The 22,551-nt window shown below is 34.3% G+C and overlaps 2 protein-coding genes across 3 annotated transcripts; one reads left to right on the forward strand and one right to left on the reverse strand.

The window, feature by feature from the left end:
* Window positions 1-5,148: 5,148 nt before the first annotated feature.
* LOC110691331 (calmodulin-binding receptor kinase CaMRLK-like) lies at window positions 5,149-11,216 on the forward strand. Its single transcript, XM_021868253.1, has 2 exons — window positions 5,149-7,160; window positions 10,106-11,216. The coding sequence occupies exons 1-2, from the start codon at window positions 5,693-5,695 to the stop codon at window positions 10,729-10,731; spliced, it is 2,094 nt and encodes a 697-aa protein (XP_021723945.1). The 5' UTR covers window positions 5,149-5,692; the 3' UTR covers window positions 10,732-11,216.
* A 4,114-nt stretch (window positions 11,217-15,330) lies between these two features.
* On the reverse strand, window positions 15,331-22,344 carry LOC110691338. 2 transcript variants are annotated; one of them, XR_002505284.1, is made up of 9 exons: window positions 21,721-22,344; window positions 21,391-21,457; window positions 20,546-20,784; window positions 19,470-19,671; window positions 18,207-18,335; window positions 17,678-17,772; window positions 17,474-17,589; window positions 15,670-15,973; window positions 15,331-15,574 (listed from the first exon to the last, which is right to left on the reverse strand). XR_002505284.1 is itself a non-coding variant. In XM_021868259.1 (8 exons), exons 1-8 carry the CDS (start codon window positions 22,114-22,116, stop codon window positions 15,907-15,909), a joined length of 1,311 nt encoding a protein of 436 aa, XP_021723951.1. In that variant the 5' UTR covers window positions 22,117-22,344; the 3' UTR covers window positions 15,331-15,906. The 2 variants fall into 2 exon arrangements, 1 of the variants encoding a protein (XP_021723951.1); XM_021868259.1 differs by having other exon boundaries at window positions 15,331-15,973.
* Window positions 22,345-22,551: the final 207 nt, after the last annotated feature.

The raw sequence follows: 22,551 nt of genomic DNA on the forward strand, positions 1-22,551 counted from the left end.
TCTTTTAATTTAGGTGGAGATTTATTTTGAAGTACGGCACTACACTTTGCAGTGAAAGCTACTGTCTCTACCTCACTAATAGACCTTTTTCTTGTCAATATTTCTTTCATAAATTTTTCATATGAAGGAATTTGTGTGATTAATTCAGTGAAGGGAACTGTTACCTTCAAATCTTTTACCATCTTCAGGAACTTACCAAATTGCTTATCCAAGTTTGTCTTCAAGTGACGATTGGGGAATGGAAGTTTGATAACTGGCTTTGGAGAATTATTGCTCTTATCTGGAGTGGCCACCTTCTCTGGAGTCGTACCCTGCAATGTAGAATTAGATATGTTAGTACTATGCTTTAGCCCTGCAGGGCTATTAGCTACATTGTCTGGTTTAACGGAATCAAAATTAGCATTATTTAATAAAACAGGTTCATCAATTCTGGGCATAGGGGGCCCTTCATAGTTTGAACCACTCCTTAGAGTAATTGCATAGGCTTGATCCGTAGGCCTGGTCGGCTGTGCTAGCAGAGCTCCTTGTTGGCGGGCTTGTAGAGTAGCGGAAAGTTACGCAATTTGATTATCTACAATTTTATTGTGTGCTAGAATTGAATCAATTTGTGCATCTCTACTCTCCATGTGTTTCTGCATATTAACCAACATCGCTCTAATTTCTACCAAAGCAGGGTCGGAAGATTAGGAGAATTGTTGTGGTTGGTTCTTCTGGCCAGCATTAGGATGGTAATATTTCTGCTGTTGTTGTTGTGGCGCCTGTAGTTCTTGTGGTGGTGGATTCTGAACATTAGTACTTCGGTAGGAAAGGTACGGATGATTTCGGTACCCAGGATTGTAGGTGTTGGAGTATGGGTTATTCTGCCTATAAGCTTGAAAGGCATTAACTTGCTCCACGGAACTCCTGCAATCTTGTTCCCAATGACCTAAAATTCCACAATTTTCACAGAAAGCCTCATTAGCATTATTATTAATTGCAGAAACATTAGCTATATTGGCAGTGCTAAGATTATCTAATTTTTGGCAGATAGAGGTCAATTGAGCTTATAAAAAGGATATAGAATCAACACTATGCTTCCTCTTGTTAGCAAATCTTCTAGGATTCCCATATTGGGAATTATGTATCGCCATATCTTCAATAACCTGACCTGCATCATCAACATCAAGATTCATAAACCTCCCATTAGCTGCAGAATCTAAAACTATTCTAGAAGAATTTCCAATGCCATTGTAAAAGGCTTGGATTAACTGTCATTGTGCCAAATTATGGTGGGGGCATTCTCTTTGTAGGTCCTTGAACCTCTCCCAAGCCTCATATAAAGTTTCATCGGCTTCTTGGGCAAAGTTCTGAATTGCACTCCGTAGTACGGTTGTTCTCTCTGCAGGATAGTACTTGTTATAAAAATTCAAAACAAGAGTTTCTCCAAGTGCAGTTCTATTTAAACCATTAAACCACAATTTAGCTTTTCCAGTTAAAGAGAAAAGGAAAGGGAATCTCCCTGATTTGGTCTTGTGTGACCCCGGCTTGCCTAATGGTATTACAATATTGACAATAGTCTGCAATGTGAAGATTTGGGTCTTCACCTTTAGCTCCACTAAATTGCTTCCTCTCTATCATCGTTATAAATTGAGGTTTAATTTCAAATTGTACCTCATCAAGAGCCGGAGTGGGAGTGAGATGTGGAAAATATGTAAGCTTTGGTTGTGAGTAATCACTAAGCTTCTTTGGAGCCGTCATCTCTGATTCTAGATTTGATGATACCTCTGAATCGCTAGAACCAGTTGGAGGATCTCGGTGATTATTATTATCACCAGAGTCCGCCAGAATTTGCTTGTAAAGGTTCTTCTGTCTATGGAAAGATCGTTCGATCTCAAGATCGAATGGGATGTACCCTGATTCTGGAACACCTGGGCATAAACAAAAAAAAAACTAAAAGCAAATATGAGATTTGCCTCAAAGAAATAACCTAGACTACAAAAATAATCAGAAATAAAAATAAAATTGTTTCCCCGGCAACGGCGCAAAATTTTGACAGGGTAAAGTCGTATCCCCAAATCAAAAGTAATTCCTAAATCCTCTAACTAATGTAGATAGGGAAGTAGGGTCGAATCCACAAAGAAACGAGTCTTTCTATTCCTAATTAACTAATATAATCTAGATTATGAAGTAACTAATATGTAAATTTGAATATGAAACTAAACTACGAAGATTAAGGATAGGGAGAAAACAATGAATAAAAGGATCTAGGGCATAGGTTCACCAATAAATAATATTCCAGGGTAGAATATAATAATCAATCATCAATGCATACATTAATCAGATCATAAAGGGCTTTCGCTACGTATTATAATCACACAATTAATTTACCGGTATTAAATCTCATCTTTCGAATCTCGACTTAACCATTTATAAATTAACCTGCCTATTGAAACTAGACCTAAACATCAATTATCATCTGTCGAATCTCAAATCAATATTGTCAAACTCATGCATAAAAGATCGGGCCTAATCTAGTCACAGAGCATTAAATCAATCAATAGGAAATTAATCTAGCATTGACAATCAACAACAAAAAATTACCCCTTCATATTATTTATGGATCCCCACAAACCCTAGAAATAAAACTACTCACACATAATAGGAACTAAACTAATCAAAGCAATAAAACAAGACATGATCAAAGCAACAAGATAAACAACTAAGAGAAGAGAAATTGTTACCAAAATAAATCTGGAATTAAGAATCAAATTAAGAACAAAGTATGAGAGAGAGAAAACTAATCTAAAAGCTAGGTAGAGAGAGAAAATCTAAGAAAATAATTAAGAGAGTAAAGAAAGGTAAAAGAAAGATGCTAAACTCGTTTTACGGAGAAGTATTTATACTCAGTAAGAATCCTGAGCTAAAACAAACTTAAACGGCGAAATTAACTCCTAATAATAAAACGCGCCCGATCGGGCGAGGCACCGACCGATCGGGCGCGCCTTTTTGCTCATCAGATACGTGTCTCGCGCCAGGTCGGGCGCGTCTTCGGGCGCCGACCTTTGCTTCCCTCGCCCGGCCAAGCGCGCCTCCGGGCGCCAGCCTCTTTGGTCGGGCGGCTCTCTTGGGCCACTAATTGGACCACGATTGGGCTCCAATTCTTCGGGTCAATCTGGGTTTCCTCTTTGGGTCTTGAATACTCGGTCCAAATGCCCCAGTATCACATATACCGAGCCCTTAATCACCGGTTCGATGGCTCTAACCAGTCCTGGGCTATAGAAACTGGTCGTGCTTCTCAAGTGCTCGTGATTGCTCCATAATATCTCGGGAAAATGCTCCAAAAGTGCAAATCCCTGCAAAAGTCAACCAAATCTACGAAAACACTAGAAAACACCAATTAGTAATAAAAGTGGCTCTAAAGAGCCAAAAACACTACTATTGTGACCAAGGGACGGGGGTAAAATTCTATATAAAATAGACACATCACCTGCTAGGGCAATATTGCCCTCCAGGGCGGACACGGGTAAAATTCTCCTCCAACTTACTAAGCTTTCGTGACTATCCAAAACAAGTCCAAATCATCCAGAAATCTTCATATGCCTACAAAATCAATCAAATAGACCAAGCCACACTAGAGAAGAAAATATTAGCGAGAAATAGCTCCGTAGAGCTCAGAAACCATACAAAAATAGCTATAAAATGAGGGTAAAATATGGTATAGAACGTGTACATCATCAGCAGGACCCGGATCCGTCGGGTCCAAAATTTGAAGACCCAGACGGATTTGGATACAGGATCCGGGTCGGGTCCAGATCCATTGTCATCCCTAGCAGCAAGTTGCTTTCTTTGGTAGCAAATGTCAAATTTTCCTAAAATCTACTTTAGTATATTTATATACTTATTCCGTTCTTTATTACTTAACCCGCTTTGACTTTTACACTATTCATCACCACTCCCTTGACCGTCTTTTGAGAATAATATACAAGGAAAAACATATTTATGTTGGATCTTTTTGAATTCATCTGAATAAGCACTATCATAATATATAACTTTTATGATTTTTACTTATAGGGAATTAAAGTTATTGATCGTTGAAGTTTTGCATTGACAAGCGTGATAAAAAAAAACTGGTCAAGCAAAAAAAAACAAAAGATGTACCTTTTACTTGTACAAATTTGTAAAAATACAAATTATTTCATCCATAGCATAAAAAGCTGCAATATTGTCATTTTCTATAGAAAGAAATTTCTTATGTAAAATTAACTAATAGATCATAAATATTTAATGATGTTAAGAGTTAATATGTTCAATATAGTGCATATGAATGTCCATAATTTAGTTTTTCATTGCAATTAACCTTATTGCCACCCCCTAATGTTATAATCCTGTAATACTCATTCTGTTTTTTTTAAAATGCATTATTTGAGTTTTCACACTTGTTGAGACACAACTTTGACCATTAATACCTTTAATTAGATATTAGTAAAAATTATAACAAAATTATATTATGATAGTAGACATTGTACCAAACCCAACAGTATATTATATGACCATGTTTATAAATTATGTAGTAGTGAAAAAATTAAGTCAAATGTACGTAACGTATGAATAGTGCAAATTCTCAAGTGATGCATTTAAAAAAACGGTGGGAGTAGTAATTTGCACTACGTACTATAAATAGCCATGTAAATTTACTTATATGATGCACACAAATATTACGTTAGAGTAATATACACAAGTTGCAATTCTACTGTTCTACATCTCTAACCTTATTCTCGTAGGGCCTGTTTACATTTACTGAAATGATCTGAGTTGAGCTGAACTGAACTGAACTGATTGGAGCTGAACTGAACTGAACCGAACTGAACTAAATAGAGCTGAAATTAATATTTTATGGGAAAAGAAAATTAGGAGGTGAACTAAATTGAACTGAATTAATTAAAACTGCATTGAACTGAATTAAAATTAAACATAAGTGAACATGTTCTTAATCCTCTGATTTCTATATATTTCTTTAACAAAAGAAATCATTTTTGTGTTTTCATTAGCATAAAACACTACTCCCTCCGTTCCCTAATGTTTTTTACGTTTGGAATTATGCGCGGTAATTAAGAAGTTGTGTAAAGTTGAGGTATATTGAAATATTTCAATGATTGAAAGTACAATTTTATTGAAAAATACAATGTCAAGCATGTGGGGTGAAGAAATTAGAGGAGAGAGAAAGTAATAATAAGTGTTGAAAAACTATTAAAATAGTACAAAAAGTACAATAACACATGAAAAAGTAAGGACTTTTGAGTAAAAAAAGTTGTAAAACAAGGATAATTTTGTCCAAAATTTATGACCAAAATAAGAAACATACTAAATGTAAAGAATAAAAAGAAACACCCTAAATGAAAATGTAAAAAACATTTAGGAACAGGGAGATTAGCTTTTTTTACTCCGTATAAAATGAAGTATATAAAAGGAATCACCTTGTTCCCATTTCCCTCCCACCAAAACAACAAAGGAAAATTGAACAAAACCACTTTCAAGTTTCAACACTTAAAAAACACAAAAAATTAAAAAATCAAACCTAACACACTACCTAGCTTTTATTCACTCCAAAACAGACATATTCCATTTAACACACACACATACATACATACATTCCCTCTCATCTCATCTCTTCTCTTCTCTTCTCTTCTCCTCACTTACCCCAAAAAACCCAACAATGGAGGAATGTCATCACCTCCTTACCCTCCTCCTCATTCTTGTCTCAATCATCAACGCCGTTAACTCCACTTGCACCTCAAACACCACCTCCACTTCTCCCGCCGACGTCGAACTCGTCCTTAAAGCCTTCAGTTCCGTCTCAGGGTTCAACTCCACCCTCTTTCGCCACCAATACAACTACACATTCACCAAAAATACAACCACTAGAACTAATAATAAATGTTCAATACCACCAATTATAATAACTCAACTTAACCTCTCATTTCACAATTTAAGTGGCGCCATTTCTTGGAAATTCCTTAAAAACCTTTCCAATTTACAAACCCTAGATCTCTCTCATAATTACCTTAAAGGGTCTGTTCCTGATTGGGTTTGGTCCCACTCTTCTCTCCGAAAAATCAACCTTTCTTCCAACCAGTTCGGGGGTAGTATTGTCATTCCACATTCGCCATTTTCAGAGCTTCAAGCTGTTAATCTTTCTCATAATAGGTTTACTAAGTTGGCTAATTTTTCTGGGTTTTTCAATTTGACTTCTCTTGATGTTTCTCACAATGATTTGAGGGTTTTGGAATCTGGGTTTTTAAGAAATTCGACAAAGTTGGAAACTTTGGATATTTCTCACTGTAATTTTTCTGGGAAATTAACACCCATCATCAAAAATTTGAGAAATTTGAAATATCTTGATGTTTCGAACAACAATTTAAAGGGTAAATTTCCTTTAGATTTTCCGCCATTGGAGAAGCTCGAGTATCTCAATATTTCGGTTAACAATTTCAGTGGGAATTTCTCAAAGGAGAGTAAATATTACCATAAATTTGGTAAATCTTCATTTTTAAGAGCTGGAAATTTCAATTTTTCCAACAATTTGGTAACAAATTCGAAAACCCCACATCATAAAATGGCGAAAAGAGAGAACCCCATGAAAATAAAACAGGGGAAAAACAGAGCAAAAAAATCAAGAAAAATGGGGTTAAAGTTGATCATAGGAGTGTCGTTTGGTTCAGGAGCAATTGTCGTTTTGATATCTGCTTGTCTGTATCTCATCCACAGGAGAAGAATGGTGGGGATGAGTAAAAAAAAGTGGGTAATTTCAAAGCCAATTCAAACTCCATTTAAAATGGATAAATCAGGGCCGTTCAATTTCGAGACAGATTCAGGATCACAATGGATGGTTGAGATTAAAGAGGCTTCATCTGCTCCTGTTGTGATGTTTGAGAAGCCTTTGATGAGTTTGAGTTTCAAGGATTTGATTGCTGCCACGTGTCATTTTGGGAGGGAGTCACAGCTGGCAGAAGGAAGGTGTGGGCCCCTTTATAGGGCTGTTTTGCCAGGTGAGCTACACGTGGCAATTAAGGTGTTGGAAAATGCTAGAGGAGTTGACTGTGATGAAGCTATTGCTATGTTTGAAGATTTGTCAAAGCTTAAGCATCCTAACTTGTTGCCTATTTCTGGTTACTGCATTGCAGGTTAGTTTGTTGTTTCTTCTTTTAACCTCTTTCTATGTTTATACATGTCTTTGATGAAGTCAAATTGGTGAAAACTTGTATGCAACGGGTGTATTGAATACTCCGTTGGTGGCTTTTACGATATTTGGGGGGCGATTAAGTATTTAGTCATAAGATTGACTTTTAATAATCTGCTATGGTTATTGATGAAAATTAAAACGTGTCAACTATTATACAGTAAAATGAAAATTATGTGTAAATACGTGACAAAGTTATGTGTCAACTATCTAAGTGTTGCACATACAAGTTTTATTTTTCTTATGGTTAAAATTGTACAGAGTATTAGTTACAACGAACGTACAAGTCCCTACTAGTCTACTATCTATGTACCTCTTAAGATCTAACAACTATGCATAATTGCATTTTAATGATGGTTCACAATCTAAATTATACCCTGTCACAAAACATTTAATTGATTGAGATTTGCATTGTTGTGTTATTTCTAGTGTTGTTTATGAACTTTCAAAATTTGGACCTACGTAGCATACATTAAATGAGCTCACGGAGAAATACTGTGTTGTACTACCTCTGAAAATTGTCTTACTATATAGATTTATTGCATGGTTGCATAAATCACGTTACGTAAGGATAGTAAATACATGCAGTGCCATCATTACACTTCGAAATATGTGTCGTATTAGTTGAATTTCGTTTTATTTTTTGTTTTTGGGCATACCTCTTTCCCTAACTTCTTTGTACATGTGATAACAAAGTGATGCGCGCTAAATTACAATGTTGAGTAATAAGTTTATTTGGAAATTGATTGTGATCAACATACTACATACGTATACCTTAGGCAAAACCTTAGCTTGTGACTGCGATATGCAATTGTGCACTAGATTACAAGACGGAGTTGTATATGTGTAGGGAAATTAGATAAGTAAACTCCGTATGCCTTAAGAAAAACCTTACGTGTTTATAGTAAGGCAGACTTGGAATAACTTATTATAAGATCATGACGGGGTGTTACAATATAATAAGGTTTTGGTTGTGTATCAGTGTTTAGTTTGTTTCATGCTTAGTTGCTTACACAAGTACTTTGTATTGGAGATATAATATATACAAGTATACTTTACATAGGTTTATTAGAAATATATATAATTCATGAGCTTTTTACATGCAATTTCTCCTTCAAATTACATATCTTGTCTGGAACTTTAGCATTTGATAGCAAGATCTTTAACTTTTGGTATATTTATTTATTTATATATATACCTAGGGTATGTCAAAGGTGTATGTGTTGAGTTTATTCTCATTATCATCACTAATTAAGGAAATTAGTCATTCTTTATTCATAAATTAAAAAGGCAAGGTTTCTTTTAGAAATTAGTGGAGGGAGACTGGGAGAGGAATGAAGAATAATTTAGATAGGGTCTTGGTGATGACTAAATGTCTTTTGGTCATCAATCTTTTTCCTTTTTCCCTTTATCTCTTTCCTTCATTATCAAAAATGATGTTGAGGTATTTATTTAATCATGTGAAAAAATGACCAATTCAATTTCTCTTGTCAATTGCCATTGATAAAATTGAAAGAAGTCCTCAAAGAACATGTTTAATGACTTATATTTTCATACCAACAAAAGTTGGCTCAAGTGGTAAACAACTTGATATTGCTTCAGGGAGGGCTCGGGTTCGAGTCTCACCGTATGCAAAAACTCTTGTTGGGAGACTCACCCACCATAAGCGAGGTGTGCTACCCGGCTCGGATCCGAATGTAGTCGGAGCTAAGCTCCAGTGAATCGGGTGAACACCCTAAAAAAAAAACATATTTTCATAAATAAATGTTCCGATTGATCCTAAATTCTAACCAGGCTTCGCGGCACCCCTTGAAGCCAAATCACTAAGGAGTGATCGTGTAATATCAAGATTAATTTTGTTGATGTCTTTAGATACTAATCTCATTTAGGTTTAGTTGCTACATTAAACATTAATCACATTAGTATTTTTCAAGTGTCAACATTGATGTCTAATTACGGATAGAAAGAGTATATATATTTCAAGTGTCTAGCAATATAGTGACAGTTTTGTTTTTGTATAAGAATGTGGTTATAGTTATAACATTAAAATACGTCTCTTTGTCACCTTAAAACAATTTGGTTGATACAAGTCATTTTCACTTGTATAATGAGTCAATAAGATCTTTAATTTGTTAAGCAATATAGATTTATTGTTTGTTCATAGTAAGTCTAGTGACAGACTTTTTTATTCTTTAGATAGTTAAAACTACGACATAGAATCTTTAGCGGTTCAATGAGGTGTTCTATCAACTATAAATAAAGTTTTCTTGTAGAAGTTTATCGTCTTGGTCCCTAATAAAATGTAAGAAAAACATACAATAATATCATATCATGTAAAATCTTGTTAATTTATTCTGTCATGTATTATCATATGCAAATAAACTATTTGTAATTTTTTTTTCGTACTATTAGCTAAAGAGGGTATGACAATCACAGTGTGACGGATGTAAAGTTTATTTAAAAACGAAGGGAGTACTGTACTAAAAATGTTGTAAAGATTTATGAGCGACCTTGTAGCCTTAAATGACACTACTAAAAATGTTGTAAAGATCTATGAGCGAGCTTGTAGCCTTAAATGACACTGGTAGTGAAGAATCTAAGATGGTTGGGGAGGCAGTGAAATTAAATTTGAAAATGGCCTTGTTTATGTTAGTTGAGTGAACTTGAAGACATTACATTAAATTTTTTTCCTACCCTATAGTACCAACACTACTACTGCCTTGAATTCATTGTTCCTTTTCCATCCCATAATTGTCAGCTCTCATCAATGCAATTTTTTCTTGTTTTATCAACTAATAATTTTTTTTTTTGACAGCTAATAATTGTTACTTCATTAATGCTGTAATTTTTTTTCTATCTTTTCTCATATTTTAATAATAATTTTGCCAGGGAAGGAGAAGCTAGTATTGTATGAGTATATGTCTAATGGTGACTTGCATTCTTGGCTACATGAGCTCCCACCTGGTATGCCTAATGTCGACGATTGGAGTACTGACACGTGGGAGCTCCAAAATGACCCCGAAGCCACGCCGGATATTAACACCGCGTCACCGGAGAAAATAAATTGGCTAATGCGCCATAGAATCGCGCTTGGGGTGGCTCGTGGCCTTGCCTACCTTCACCATGCACAGTCTAAGCCTGTGGTCCACGGCCACCTCGTGCCCTCGAATATCCTCCTCACTGATGACCTAGAGCCTCGCGTTGCGGACTTTAGCATGCATCGAATAGAAAATGCTGGGTCCGCCGAGGATGATGTATATGGGTTTGGACTAATTGTGATCGAGTTAATGACTGGTCAAACAATTGATTTAGAGACGGTAAATAAAGTGAGAAGAGCAGTCAGGGATGGCAATGGATCCAGACTCTTAGACCCAAGACTCAGACTAGACAATGACTCGGCCAAGGGAGCGGTCGAGTGTATACGAGTAGGGTACTTGTGCACGGCAGAGAACACTAGTAAACGGCCTACAATGCAACAAGTTGTGGGTTTACTAAAGGATATACAACCACGTTAGCTTTGCTCTATTCGCATCGTTTGAGATACACGTAATGCAAAAGCGCGTGAGAATATATAGAAATTGAGGGGACCAAAATTAGTAATTTTACACTTTTGCTTAGGGTCCCTAAAGAGAATTACTCTTTTGCCCCCACATCATCTTTCGTAAAACAAGGCGATTATTCTTCAGGTGTCTTTTGCACGCGCTCCAACACCCGTGTGGCGCGCATTACCGTAATTTCATAATCCAAGTTTTAGGACATTGGTTATATTCCATATTAATATTGTATCCTTCAATTTTGCTTAATTATGGGTTTTTATTATTTTATATTGATTAATTAATCAATTAGTTGTATGTATAGAACAAATCGAGGAGAATGTAAAAATTAGTGAAAAAAAAAATGTGGACAAAAAAGAGTGGGAGCAAGGTAAGATAAGGAAGGAATCCCACTAATTGTTTGTCTTTTTGAAGTTTGTATGAGTAAAAGAATTTTCAATGATTAATTCCTTTTTCTCATTTTGTGCCATTTTAAAATTAGCGTCTTTATTGGCTTTTTGTCTTTCTCAGGTTCCTTTTGTTTCTTTGGGCTTGATTTATTCGTAGAATCACCTTTAAGAAATTTCAATTATGAATAAAAAAAGTTACATTCTTGAATGATTGGAAGTGATAGGACACTTGCAATTTTTAATATCATAATTATGAAATTTAATAAGTAAAAAGTTGGATTTTTTCCAGCTTTTGGGTCTAAATAATTATCTCTTAAAAGCGATTGTGTGTAATAATCATTCATAATACTTATTAAATTTTACAATTTCATAAAATAAAAAAATAAAAAAAATAAAAGAAGTATATTTCTTATATATTTCTTTTGTACCTCACAATTTTAAAAAAAAAATAAAAAAAAAATAATGGCAAATTTTGAAATTGTACATAGAGAGGACTAAATAAAAGTATGGAGTTTCAAAAAAAAAAAAAAAGGATCGGAGTATAAGTTTAATTAAGTAGGTCAAGTACTCGTAGTTAGCACCTGTTCTCTTCCGCTTAATTTCAGTTTAGTTCAATTGTTAATTTCTTTCTCTCGTTAATTATTTAGTTTAGCTCAGTTCAGTAAATCAGAACAGACCCTTACTTTTTATAACAATTACATTTGAAAATTAAAAACTTAAACTTTATAACAAAATCTCCAATATTTTAGTATTTTAGTAGGGGTGGACCAATGGAATTTTCTATGACTATGGTAGAGCAACTCCCACCCTAGATGCGTTGGATCTATACAATACAATATTATACGTAGTATAATATACTATGAATAAGAACTATATAGGAAGGATGTATTTTACATAATGTACTACTTATGAGAACTTTATATTAATTAATTCAAATCTCACAAGCAAGTCCATCAACAAATCATAATTTAGGCAAATAAATAATAAGTTTATAATTAAAAAAAAACCTTATTTAGGGCATGTTCTCATTGACTGAACTCAGCTGAATTGAACTGAACTGAACTAAACTGAATATTTTATAAGAGAAGGAAATTAGGAGCTGAATTGAACTGAACTGAATTTCAACGTATGAGAACAGACCCTTACATAGTTATTTCCACCACTATTGATGACAAGGTTAATATACCTAAATATTGAGAGAAAAAATTAGAGAAATTTGAAAAAGTGAATATGTTTAAAGAGCTAAAGTTTACCCTAAACATATAAAGAAAGCATGAAATCAAAAAGAAAAAGAAAAAACTAAAAAGAAATCATAAAACACCCAAAGAAATATATCAATAGTAAAAAAATTATGGAGTAACAACTAAATGAACCATCTTATCAAAATAATATGGAATTTCTTTTCATTTTTTTCAAATTCTTTTTCTTTTTCTTTAAATGGAATTGTTAAAACTTTAGTCTTCCTTATGTTCAAAAGAAGACCACTTTAGATCTCCTGTCTATTATTTCAGTTTTTAACTGAACTTCGAAGAGAATATTGTTGTTAGGGAATTGGGACCGTTTGGATTTTTACTTTATGGTTTCTTTCCAAGATTATGATGCCAATTTTAGATGAGGTAGGTAGGCCAACTTGAATTGTTGTATTGGCTCTAAGCTTTTGGTAAGCATTAGGTTTTAGAATTTACTGATTCAAAATCTAACTAATAGCCTTGTTGGTATGCTATTTGTCTCATGGATTTCTGATAATTTTGCACCCTATTCATTCAATATAATTAATGATTTATTAAAGATTATATTTACCACCTTAAAGAATAGATTATTTCTAAAAATAAATCAATAATATCCAATCGTGGTATGTGTCATTGTTCAATTGATATGTACTACATAGATCAGATAAGTAGATTACTTCATGCGGTAGGGCATTATTTAATTAGGTTGATACAAGGGTTAGGTCGTTAAGATGTATGCATCACACTACATGTAAACCATTTCTTTGCATGCCTCAATGCCCTTGAAAATTTTATATACACCCTGTTGCAAGACGCCGTCATATATACCAAAGTTTATCTAAGAGATTAATGTTTATCGATCTAGGATATTAATGGGGGCTACCTCTTAAAAATTACTCCTTTGCTTGGTACTCCCTTTGCTTTCAATCGATCTTCTTAATTAATTACTATAGAAATGATGATCTGAAAGAATTAGACTATCTTCTATTCCACTATATTTTTGTTTAGATTAAAAATAATAGTCTTATTTGCTTGTGTCTATCCAAGCGCTTGGTGAAAAATAGGTCAAAAGGGTGTATATAACATTGAAATTTTTTTATTTTACCACCTTTGAAAGTAATATAAATTATTGTCTTCTAATTTTCCTCTTTTAATAAATTTCACATAATATAATGACATAAAAATGCACTGACAAGCATGAAAATTCAATATTACAATTAAAAGTCAAACAAAGTAATAGGAAAAAGAAAAAAAAATATTAAAAAAAAAAAAAGGGGAGTTATCACATCTCTTGAATTAAAATACTCTCAACTAAAAATTAGCCTTGAAGAATTGAAGGGAGCTTGAAGCCTTGAATGTTGTAGTAGTTGACAAATAACGGGTGGAGAATGGTGGAGTGGTTGGCATAGAGGGCTCCAAATACCTTTACAATGACTAAGATGATAATGAGCCGAGCTGAGATATATTTCACTGGGCTTATTCAAATATAGCTCAACCTTAAACCCTAAATCAGATAAACAATTTAACCAACCAACAACCATTCATATTATATTATAATATTCATTTTTTCAAATATTTTGATGAATACTTGTAATTCATGTATATCATAAAAAGTTGACTAAATTAATCTTAACTACAATTGATATTCCACGTCACTTAGTAAGTACTTAGGGCCCATTTTGATTCACTGAACTGAATTGAACTGAAATAATTGATGCTGAACTGAATTGTTTATGAGAGAAAGAAATTAGGAACTAAACTAAACTAAACTAATTGAAAATGAACTGAAATTAAGCTGAAGAGAACCAGTCCTTGATCTAATTTTAAAATTTTTGATATCTTAGAATCAATCCTTTACTAGAGAAACTTTAGGAGTGAGTATTTCCTTACCTATCCTTACCCACAAAATTTAAAATGCCCGACATTGCCTATTCTCAAAAAAACTTGTCAATTTGAAAAATTTTAAACTTGTGTGAGATACCAGCATGATTAGGGGTGTGACGTTGTCTTCTTATGTACCCAAATACATAAATAAAAAAATAAGCAAACTTGCCAAAGTCGGAGCTTCTAAGCAATTAGGACCAGATGACCACCACCACTTACGAATTTATGATCGAAGAATACTCCATTATTTTATTAAGTCAGAGAAAAATTAGAAATATCAATCGATAGTCAACTCTAGTTAGAAAATTTCCTTTATAATTCGTACATATTTGACAAATCCAAAACTTTTATAATTCTCATCAATACATTTGACAAAATGTTAAGTTTGCTATTCTCATCAAACACTTGTAACTAAATCCAACTAAATACCTTAACATGTAGGTTCAAATCTACATATTATATCATAAAGTTGTTTTCAGTTTAGACTTCTTAGTTCCGATTTTGAATTTCAAGAAAGGATTTGCTAACGAATTTTATTTTATATATAGTTGACGAAGGAGGAGAGGAATTTTAATATATCAACGAATAAATTAATTAATGACTTGCTTAATTTTCCACACTATGCACATCTGACATTCGGGGAACTTGACTTCTAATCAAAATTATTTTATTTAAGCCCAAACAATACAGTACCCAGATAGGGTCATTATCATAATATCATGCATCACAATAGGTTTAACAAAATTCCAAAATATTCAACCCCCATAGTTAAAATAGAACCACCCTCCAGAAGCCCCAGGTGTTCTCCATTTAGTCGCGCTTTCGATGAGTTAACTCTTCCATGGAGATTATTCCAAACTTGAAATTACAAGGGTGTTGAGGGTCCCAAAGTAACATTCTTTCGAGAATTTATTTTAAAAGACATAAAACATAAGCAAGGAGTATAGCATGGATCTCACAATTTCCATTGAATCTGAGAGATATGGGCTGCTAGACTCCTGTTCTAATTTGTGCATGATGCAACAAGATTAGGATATGAGATTCTTGTGCCAATGTGCTTTCATTTGTAATGTTTTTCATCCACTAAGCATTGCTCAATCATTCATAGTATAATCATATTACAGCTAAATGCACTTATAAAGTTACAAGGGGCATTGCCCCAATCTCATAAATTCAAGCAGCAGATACAGAATTTGTATATACAAGCAGTTCAGAAACACGTGCTTGCCGGAAAGAAAGAAAAAATGTATTGGCTTAATATGCCTCATTTCTTCTTGCCAAGTAAATCATATCAAGGACAACCTACAAAACAATTTATAATTTGGCCATTTTCTAAGTAATTTGCTTTCCATGATTCACACAAACCAATGAATTTCAGATACTGGAAGTAAAATTACCATTAGTTTCAGGTAGTTCAACCTTAGCGGGATATTCTTGTAAGCCTCCTCAGTACCATGATAAGCAACAATGCTAAAGTGCTAGACAGCTAGAAGGTTATCGACATTACCATCATGCTGAGTTTTCACCGATGGACAACAGTCGACAGATTCATAACAATGGATTGCAAACAATCTCCTTGCTCTTTTCTGATGGTCTTGTTGGTCACTAAAATTAAAGCCAGCAAAACAAAGGATTCATGTTCGCCTCTCTGCCTTCCTATCACTTGATCTTCTCTCCTCTGCTTCCCGCCGTTTTTGTTGCCTGAAATTTTACGAGGGTCAGATATTAGGTAAAGACTAGAATAGACCTGGTCTACAATAACTTATTGTAGACCCAACCTTCTAATATACCATACGAATGTGATTATATCATACGAAATGTGATTATATTACTACAACGTGATTATATCATCCTGAAACTATTATGTAAATGTATCACTCAAAAAGTGAATTTATCATTATAAAAAGTATCAAATAGTAAATTACATCAGTCAAAAGATGATTTTTAAATTTTATCATCCTAAAGATAATTATATAATCTCATTAAATGATTTACTATGAGATTATATAATTCAAAATATGACTCACAAAAAGATAATTATATCATCTAAAAATGTGATTATATCATCCAAAATGTGATTATATTATTTGAAAGTGTCAAATTTACGGTCTACAATAATTTATTGTAGATCGGGTCCATATAAGACCAACTACAGATATTAGCCCAAGGTATCAGAAGTCAATGTCAGTAAACAAAGAATGAAAGAATACAGTTAAATCATGGTCAGCCTAGCTAGACAAAAACCATCTTCAACTGTACAACTGGCATAAAATTCAGTCTTCATATCAGGTGAACACAACTACTTCAATATTCTACTGGTATTCAACAAGAAGCCTTGATATAATAATTATTTGACTAATGGTAAAAGTGTAAAACACAGTGCTATACCAGATGAATAGCTTTAAGAAAAATATTGATCAAGTCACATGAACATTTGAACAGTGCAATATCAAATTATACTCTTTAGACCTATTTTTAATTTTGATCCTTTTAAAGAAGTAGTAGACTAAAGAGGGTCCACAAAGCACTAGAGCAGAGATATTCCATCCAGAAGAGTTTATAAGTGCAGTCGTGCATTGTGAATTAAGCCCAGCACTTTATCCTACTTTTCTGGGACTACCAGAAATGACCCCGAAGAAAAAGATGCTCAGCATGCTATAGATGATTAATGACAAAACCTCTAGGAGATTTCATTTACCAGGCTTCAACAAAAACCCTTAATAGGTAAATACTAAAAATCACATGGGTTTTCCTACTATGGATCTGTTGGAAGTTGCAACTCTGTATAGCAAAACACTTTGTTGGAAATTTGCAAAAAACCTTGTCATAACTTGATATAATCTATCGTGTCAGGCATATTATGTCTCTTTCTTACAAATAAGAGATACTTTATATCCATGAATAGTCATATTGGACATGTAAACACATTTAGATTTCCTCACCTTCATTGGCCTAACCTAGCACCTCACTCACCTCCTTGGAACTCAAAGCCTTGAAGATATATTCAAGATCCTACTTTGCGAGTACGTCTATCATGACAAAGATGTTTAAAGTGTCTAAACAGCCAAATTACTATATTGATATCAGGATTTAAGAGATTCGATTGCACAAATATGTGATGCACTATGAGGCCTAAAAAATCTAGAAACACTGAACCATGCACACCAGTGAATGAATGACAAGCAGTGCAGGCAAACTCACGCAAAAGCAGCATATCCAGCTCCAGCATTAGCAGCAGAAAGGAGTGCTGCATGTGCTCCAACCGCAGATAAAGACTCCTGCCCACTGCCCGTCACATTCCTTCTATCGCCATCCACCTAAAACCAACCAACCATCCATTTAAGAACTCAGTAAACTTCCAGACAGAAGTATCTACTAAATTATAGACTATAGATTGCACGAAACCTTATCCCATTTTGATTTCTTGTTTTGTCGACCCTCCCGTATCAACGTGTCAGCTGAACCTGACTGCGATCCGGAAGAAGGCAGATTGGTAACTCCTGGAGACCACCATTAGCAAGGACACAAAGTCAATTCCAGCTTAAAAAATACAAGAAACAGTTATATATTTCATTAAACATAATGGCGAACAGATCAAGTATTATACTTCATCTATTTCTCAATACTTGCATAAGCTTGATTTTCATGCATGCCAACACACAACATTGACCATTAATAACTTCAATCAAATATTCGGGGAAGAGAAAGAGAAAGAAAAAAAAAAAAAAAAAAAAACCATAAATAGACTGATAATTTGAGAATGTAAATTAAGATAAACCCACAACAATAAAAATAACATCAGTTATTCACTTATTAATGCTGAAATGTGGTCTAGTTTAGCATATGTATAGGGTAAAAAGTCAGAATGATGCATGTATTCAGAAATAAAAGAAGTATAAGCTAACAAATTTGTTATCACGCACTAAATGAGCACCTGGACTAGGCATAACTTTTTGTGAGGTAGAAACCATTCCAGCCTGTGTTCCCCCAGAAACAAAGTCCATCTTCTGATTTTTCTTCCTCTCTTGCTCCTTTCTTTCCATCTCACGCTTCATATCAGCTTCTGTTGTCAGAAAATAGGAATTAGCACACAGGCATTATGGACATGGCAGCATAGGTAGTAAATGCAGGCTTGTAAAGGTGGGAGAAGGGGAAGATTTATAGCCATCGCATATCACATCATTATAAAAAGAAGCTACAATGTATTAGCTGACTAAAAACTAAATAACAAAGGAAACTTGCAAATTTTCCTTACTTTGAAATGAGAATCACAAACAGGAACAACAGTTTAATCAATGTTTGGGCTTTTTCGATGATATGAGGATTTTTTAAATAAAAACCAGGGAAGTACCACTCAACAGAAAGGCCAGATCACCCTAACTTAAAAAATGTGGGGAAAAAAAAAAAGCTCTCAAGATATCATGTACTATATAGCTTATCTACCAATAGCGGAAACTAGTACTGCCAAAAACAAAGGACTTGACTCTAACTGCACAGCAATCTTAACAAAACAATTTCAGTCAAGAAGCATTTCACAAAAACAGGTTCCAAAATGATAAAAACCCAGTTTTACAGCATTTCAAGCATACATATCATCCAAAATTAATAGCAAACAAAACAATATCAAAAATGAGTTTTCTAGAGTTGGAAGATATCAATAACATTGACGCTAACACATAGTATATCAGAATCTAAAAGGAGCTAATCATATCCAGCTGATATGACATATGACAAAAAAAGAGACCTAGATATATCCCTAAACTTCGATATTAGCATTTCTTACAGTAACAGCATTTGGTTTAAGCCTTTGAATTCCCTTTTGATAAGTGACAAGCAAGTGCAATTAATAGTTCCAAAACAAAGTATCATTAAAGCACAAAAGGGGGGCTATAAGGCATATCACCAAAAAAATACAGCACCCAAGATATCATGTACAATTTTATACATATATACATAACACAGATGGATCAATGAACCCAGATACACATCAATCTGAAACTTTAATCCTTGAAACATTACAAGTACATGTTCAATATTGCCAAAACGGAGAAGTTGCCTAGCTTGCATCTAAAATTTTAGCACATATATCATCAAGAAAATGCCCAGAAAAAAAATAAATAAAAAAAAAGGGAAAAAACCCTACAATTACATGCAAGATAGATGCAAAAAGATTATGCTCTAAGAGATTGTTAACGACCTATTGCATCAAAGTAGTCGCTCTCGTCATAGCCATGTGGGTCAAATACATCTCTACTAAAGCATGACCCTATCTCATCGATATCTTGATACCTCACGGCATGGCGTAAGAAATCAGGGTTTCGGTAGTCTTTTCTATTGCGAACCTCTACATTGAAGCTTTTTCCTTGCCTCTTCAGTGCAAGAAACCTATTGATCTTCTCCTGCAAAAACAAAAGACTTTTTATAAACCTTTGAAAAGCAGAACAGGATCCTTGGCAAACATTTGAGCACATTAGAAATATTTACGATTAGACTTGGGAAAAATTAACCCGACCCGGACCTAACCCAAAAATAGCAGATTATGATAGGAATTTTCAACTTCTTAGTGACTGGGTTGAAGTTCTAGAGACGTACAGCATATCTTAAGTAAATTACGAAAATTTAGACCCAACTATGGATAAATGAAAATAAACAAGCATCAGACTCCTACTGTTTTCAAAAGACCCACAGGAAAAAATATTTCCAAAGTATAGTCTAATGCAATTAGAATTTACTGTTCTTTTGCTTGAAGCTTTGAGCTTCTTGCACCATGTAAGCAGACAAGCCTGATTAGTGCTTTTGTTTAAGCATCAGATAAGATCCATAAACCCATGTCAAAATTAATTTATCAATTATAATTTCCAAAAGGCCCATCTCGACAAATTTTATAATTGATTTAGAGAAATGAGAATCAAAGAGACCAGCCAATGCTTCTCAAATCCACCACAAGCAAGAATGCTGCTCAATTCTCACCATGATCAATGGAGTATTCTCCCTACCCATTAGGGCCATTACCACGTACTCGTGCACCCTTCAGGCCTCCCCTCACCTCTCTAAGAAAAGTTACTTCGGAGACAATCTATTTAAATGAATCATGTATCTTTAATGCTTGGAAGTACAATTTCAAGCGGCCAAATTGGACCCAACATAAATGTTTGCAACCCAGTTATTTTGTCAAGACTCATATATGATGAATAGTTTTTTAAAAAGCAAAAAATACAACTTACACGTGAGTGATTAACCATGTTATGGGGCCTAGTAGAAGTAGATACTGACCTGTAACTCATCTGAACACATATCTTCTGGTGGTGGTCGCAGAAATTCTTGTAATGGGTCAGAACCAATTTCATCTTCCCCGGTGAGATTGACACCTTCCCCAACCATAGCTTCTGATTCTTTTGTCACACTATGATCAAGTTGCAAAACATCTACTTGAGCAGACAACTGAGGAGAGTCAACCGGATTATTTGATGTCGTGATCTGTACATTAGTTACAGTTGTCCTCTGTTGAATATCTGCACCAAAGCACAAAACATATAGAATTAATTATTTGGATACATCATACATGATTTTATACTAAACAATCCATACACACTCCATCCCTTCCCATTTCAATTACAATTATTATCATGTTATTATTTGTAAAGAAAAATAAACAAATTAAGGGGGCGTTTGGTATGACTAATGGAAATGGAGTGGAAAGGAAACAAATAAGTGGGAAGAAAGGAATCATTTAACTCTTACCATTCCATTTGTTTGGTTTGATCATGGAAAGGAATTATAAACCTATCTTCCTTTATTTTTGTTTGAGGAGAGTAAGGGTAATTGCTACCTTAGGTTTTAGAGAGGTAACAAATGGGTGGAACTATTACCCTTGAGTAATGGTAATTGTTACCCAAAACCTTCCGACCAAACACTTGGTAACGGTAATGGTTTATTTGAATCTATTTCCAATCAAAAAACACTCCAACCAAACATGATCTAGAATGAAAATGTGTTATATTTCTTGTTCATTAAAAAGACTATTTTAGCATTTTAGTTTCAACCTAACAAATTTTAAGCAAGAAACAACTATAAGGCTAAGTTAGGGTACTTAAATTTGCCAAATACACACTCCATACCATGAGTAATCGTGAGCTCTTCACCGTACGTGACTCGACCAGCACTCGTGCCCAATATCTCTCCATCCTGAAATCAAAAAACCACTGCAACTCATTCATTAACCATAACAACATAAGAATCAAACATTCATAATAATTAGAATCTTATGCACCAAATCATCCTCACTTCTTACTTCATCTATAATACTAATAAACTAACTAACACTTTCCTCATCACCAGCCTAACTATTCGAATTGCAGTCGATTGAATAATCCTAGCTCCCACCAAATTAACATCATAAACAAAATTCACAACCAAATTCAAAACAAAAACATAGAACTATATCATACCTCGGGAGACATGGCAACATCATCATGAGCATAATCAACAATTGTCGGCTTCTCTCTCCTCTGCCGCGACACATCCGAATCCAGCACAGAGCTCTGAGCCTGCACCGGCGTTGGCGGCTTTGAACTGCTCCATTTCATAGTCGAATTAGAGGTGAATCGTGCAATGGTAGAGGTCGTAGTAGTAGTAGAAACTGCATTAGAAGCACCAACTTCGTCATTCAGCTTCATATCTTCGTCTTCATTGTTGTTCGAACCTCGCAATTCTTCGCTTCGTTGAGATTCAGATTCTCTCTCCTTTTCAACATCCTCCATGTCTTCATCTTCGTCTTCGTCGTCGTCATCTTGGTATAAATTCAGCAAATTGAAAACCTCAGGTTCTTTCTTCTTGGATGCCATTTTAGAAATTCTAGGGTTTCATAGAATCGAATTTGGAGTTGTGAATTAGGGGAGAAATTAGGGTTTAAGGAGAGTGAATGGGAAATTTAGGTAAATAAATTGAAAGAGAAAGATGTTGAATTTGAATGATTCTACTAAAAATCTGAAATCAAGACAAGTTCGGAGACGATTGAATTAGAGGACTGCCTGATTTTCGCTGACCTTTTTCAGTTATACGGAGTGATAATATTTTTATTTTATTTTTTAAAAAAAATTAAAAAATAATAATCTCATCTTTCATCAATTTTTTTTGCTATAATAATCGAGTTAAGCATAAATTTGGGTACTCAGTTCTACAATTTTTCATCGTTTAGGTATTGAATTTATTTTCTTCACCGTTTTGAGGACCCTTGGTAAACAATTCGGTACCTTGGGTTAACTTTAAGTGGGGCCCAC

The sequence above is a fragment of the Chenopodium quinoa genome, unplaced genomic scaffold (genome assembly GCF_001683475.1).
Source record: "Chenopodium quinoa cultivar QQ74 unplaced genomic scaffold, ASM168347v1, whole genome shotgun sequence".
Classification (NCBI taxonomy): domain Eukaryota; kingdom Viridiplantae; phylum Streptophyta; class Magnoliopsida; order Caryophyllales; family Amaranthaceae; genus Chenopodium; species Chenopodium quinoa.

What these genes read in the sequence shown, in the direction of transcription:
- LOC110691331 (XM_021868253.1), top strand. Translation starts at nt 5,693, where the DNA reads ATGGAGGAATGTCATCACCTCCTTACCCTCCTCCTCATTCTTGTCTCA. An exon ending in TTCTGGTTACTGCATTGCAG is followed by an intron (nt 7,161 to 10,105) that starts GTTAGTTTGTTG and finishes TAATTTTGCCAG; the next exon opens with GGAAGGAGAAGCTAGTATTG.
- LOC110691338 (XM_021868259.1), bottom strand. Translation starts at nt 22,116, where the DNA reads ATGGCATCCAAGAAGAAAGAACCTGAGGTTTTCAATTTGCTGAATTTA. An exon ending in AAAAGTTATGCCTAGTCCAG is followed by an intron (nt 17,773 to 18,206) that starts GTGCTCATTTAG and finishes GGTGGTCTCCAG; the next exon opens with GAGTTACCAATCTGCCTTCT. An exon ending in AGAAATCAAAATGGGATAAG is followed by an intron (nt 17,590 to 17,677) that starts GTTTCGTGCAAT and finishes GGTTGGTTTTAG; the next exon opens with GTGGATGGCGATAGAAGGAA.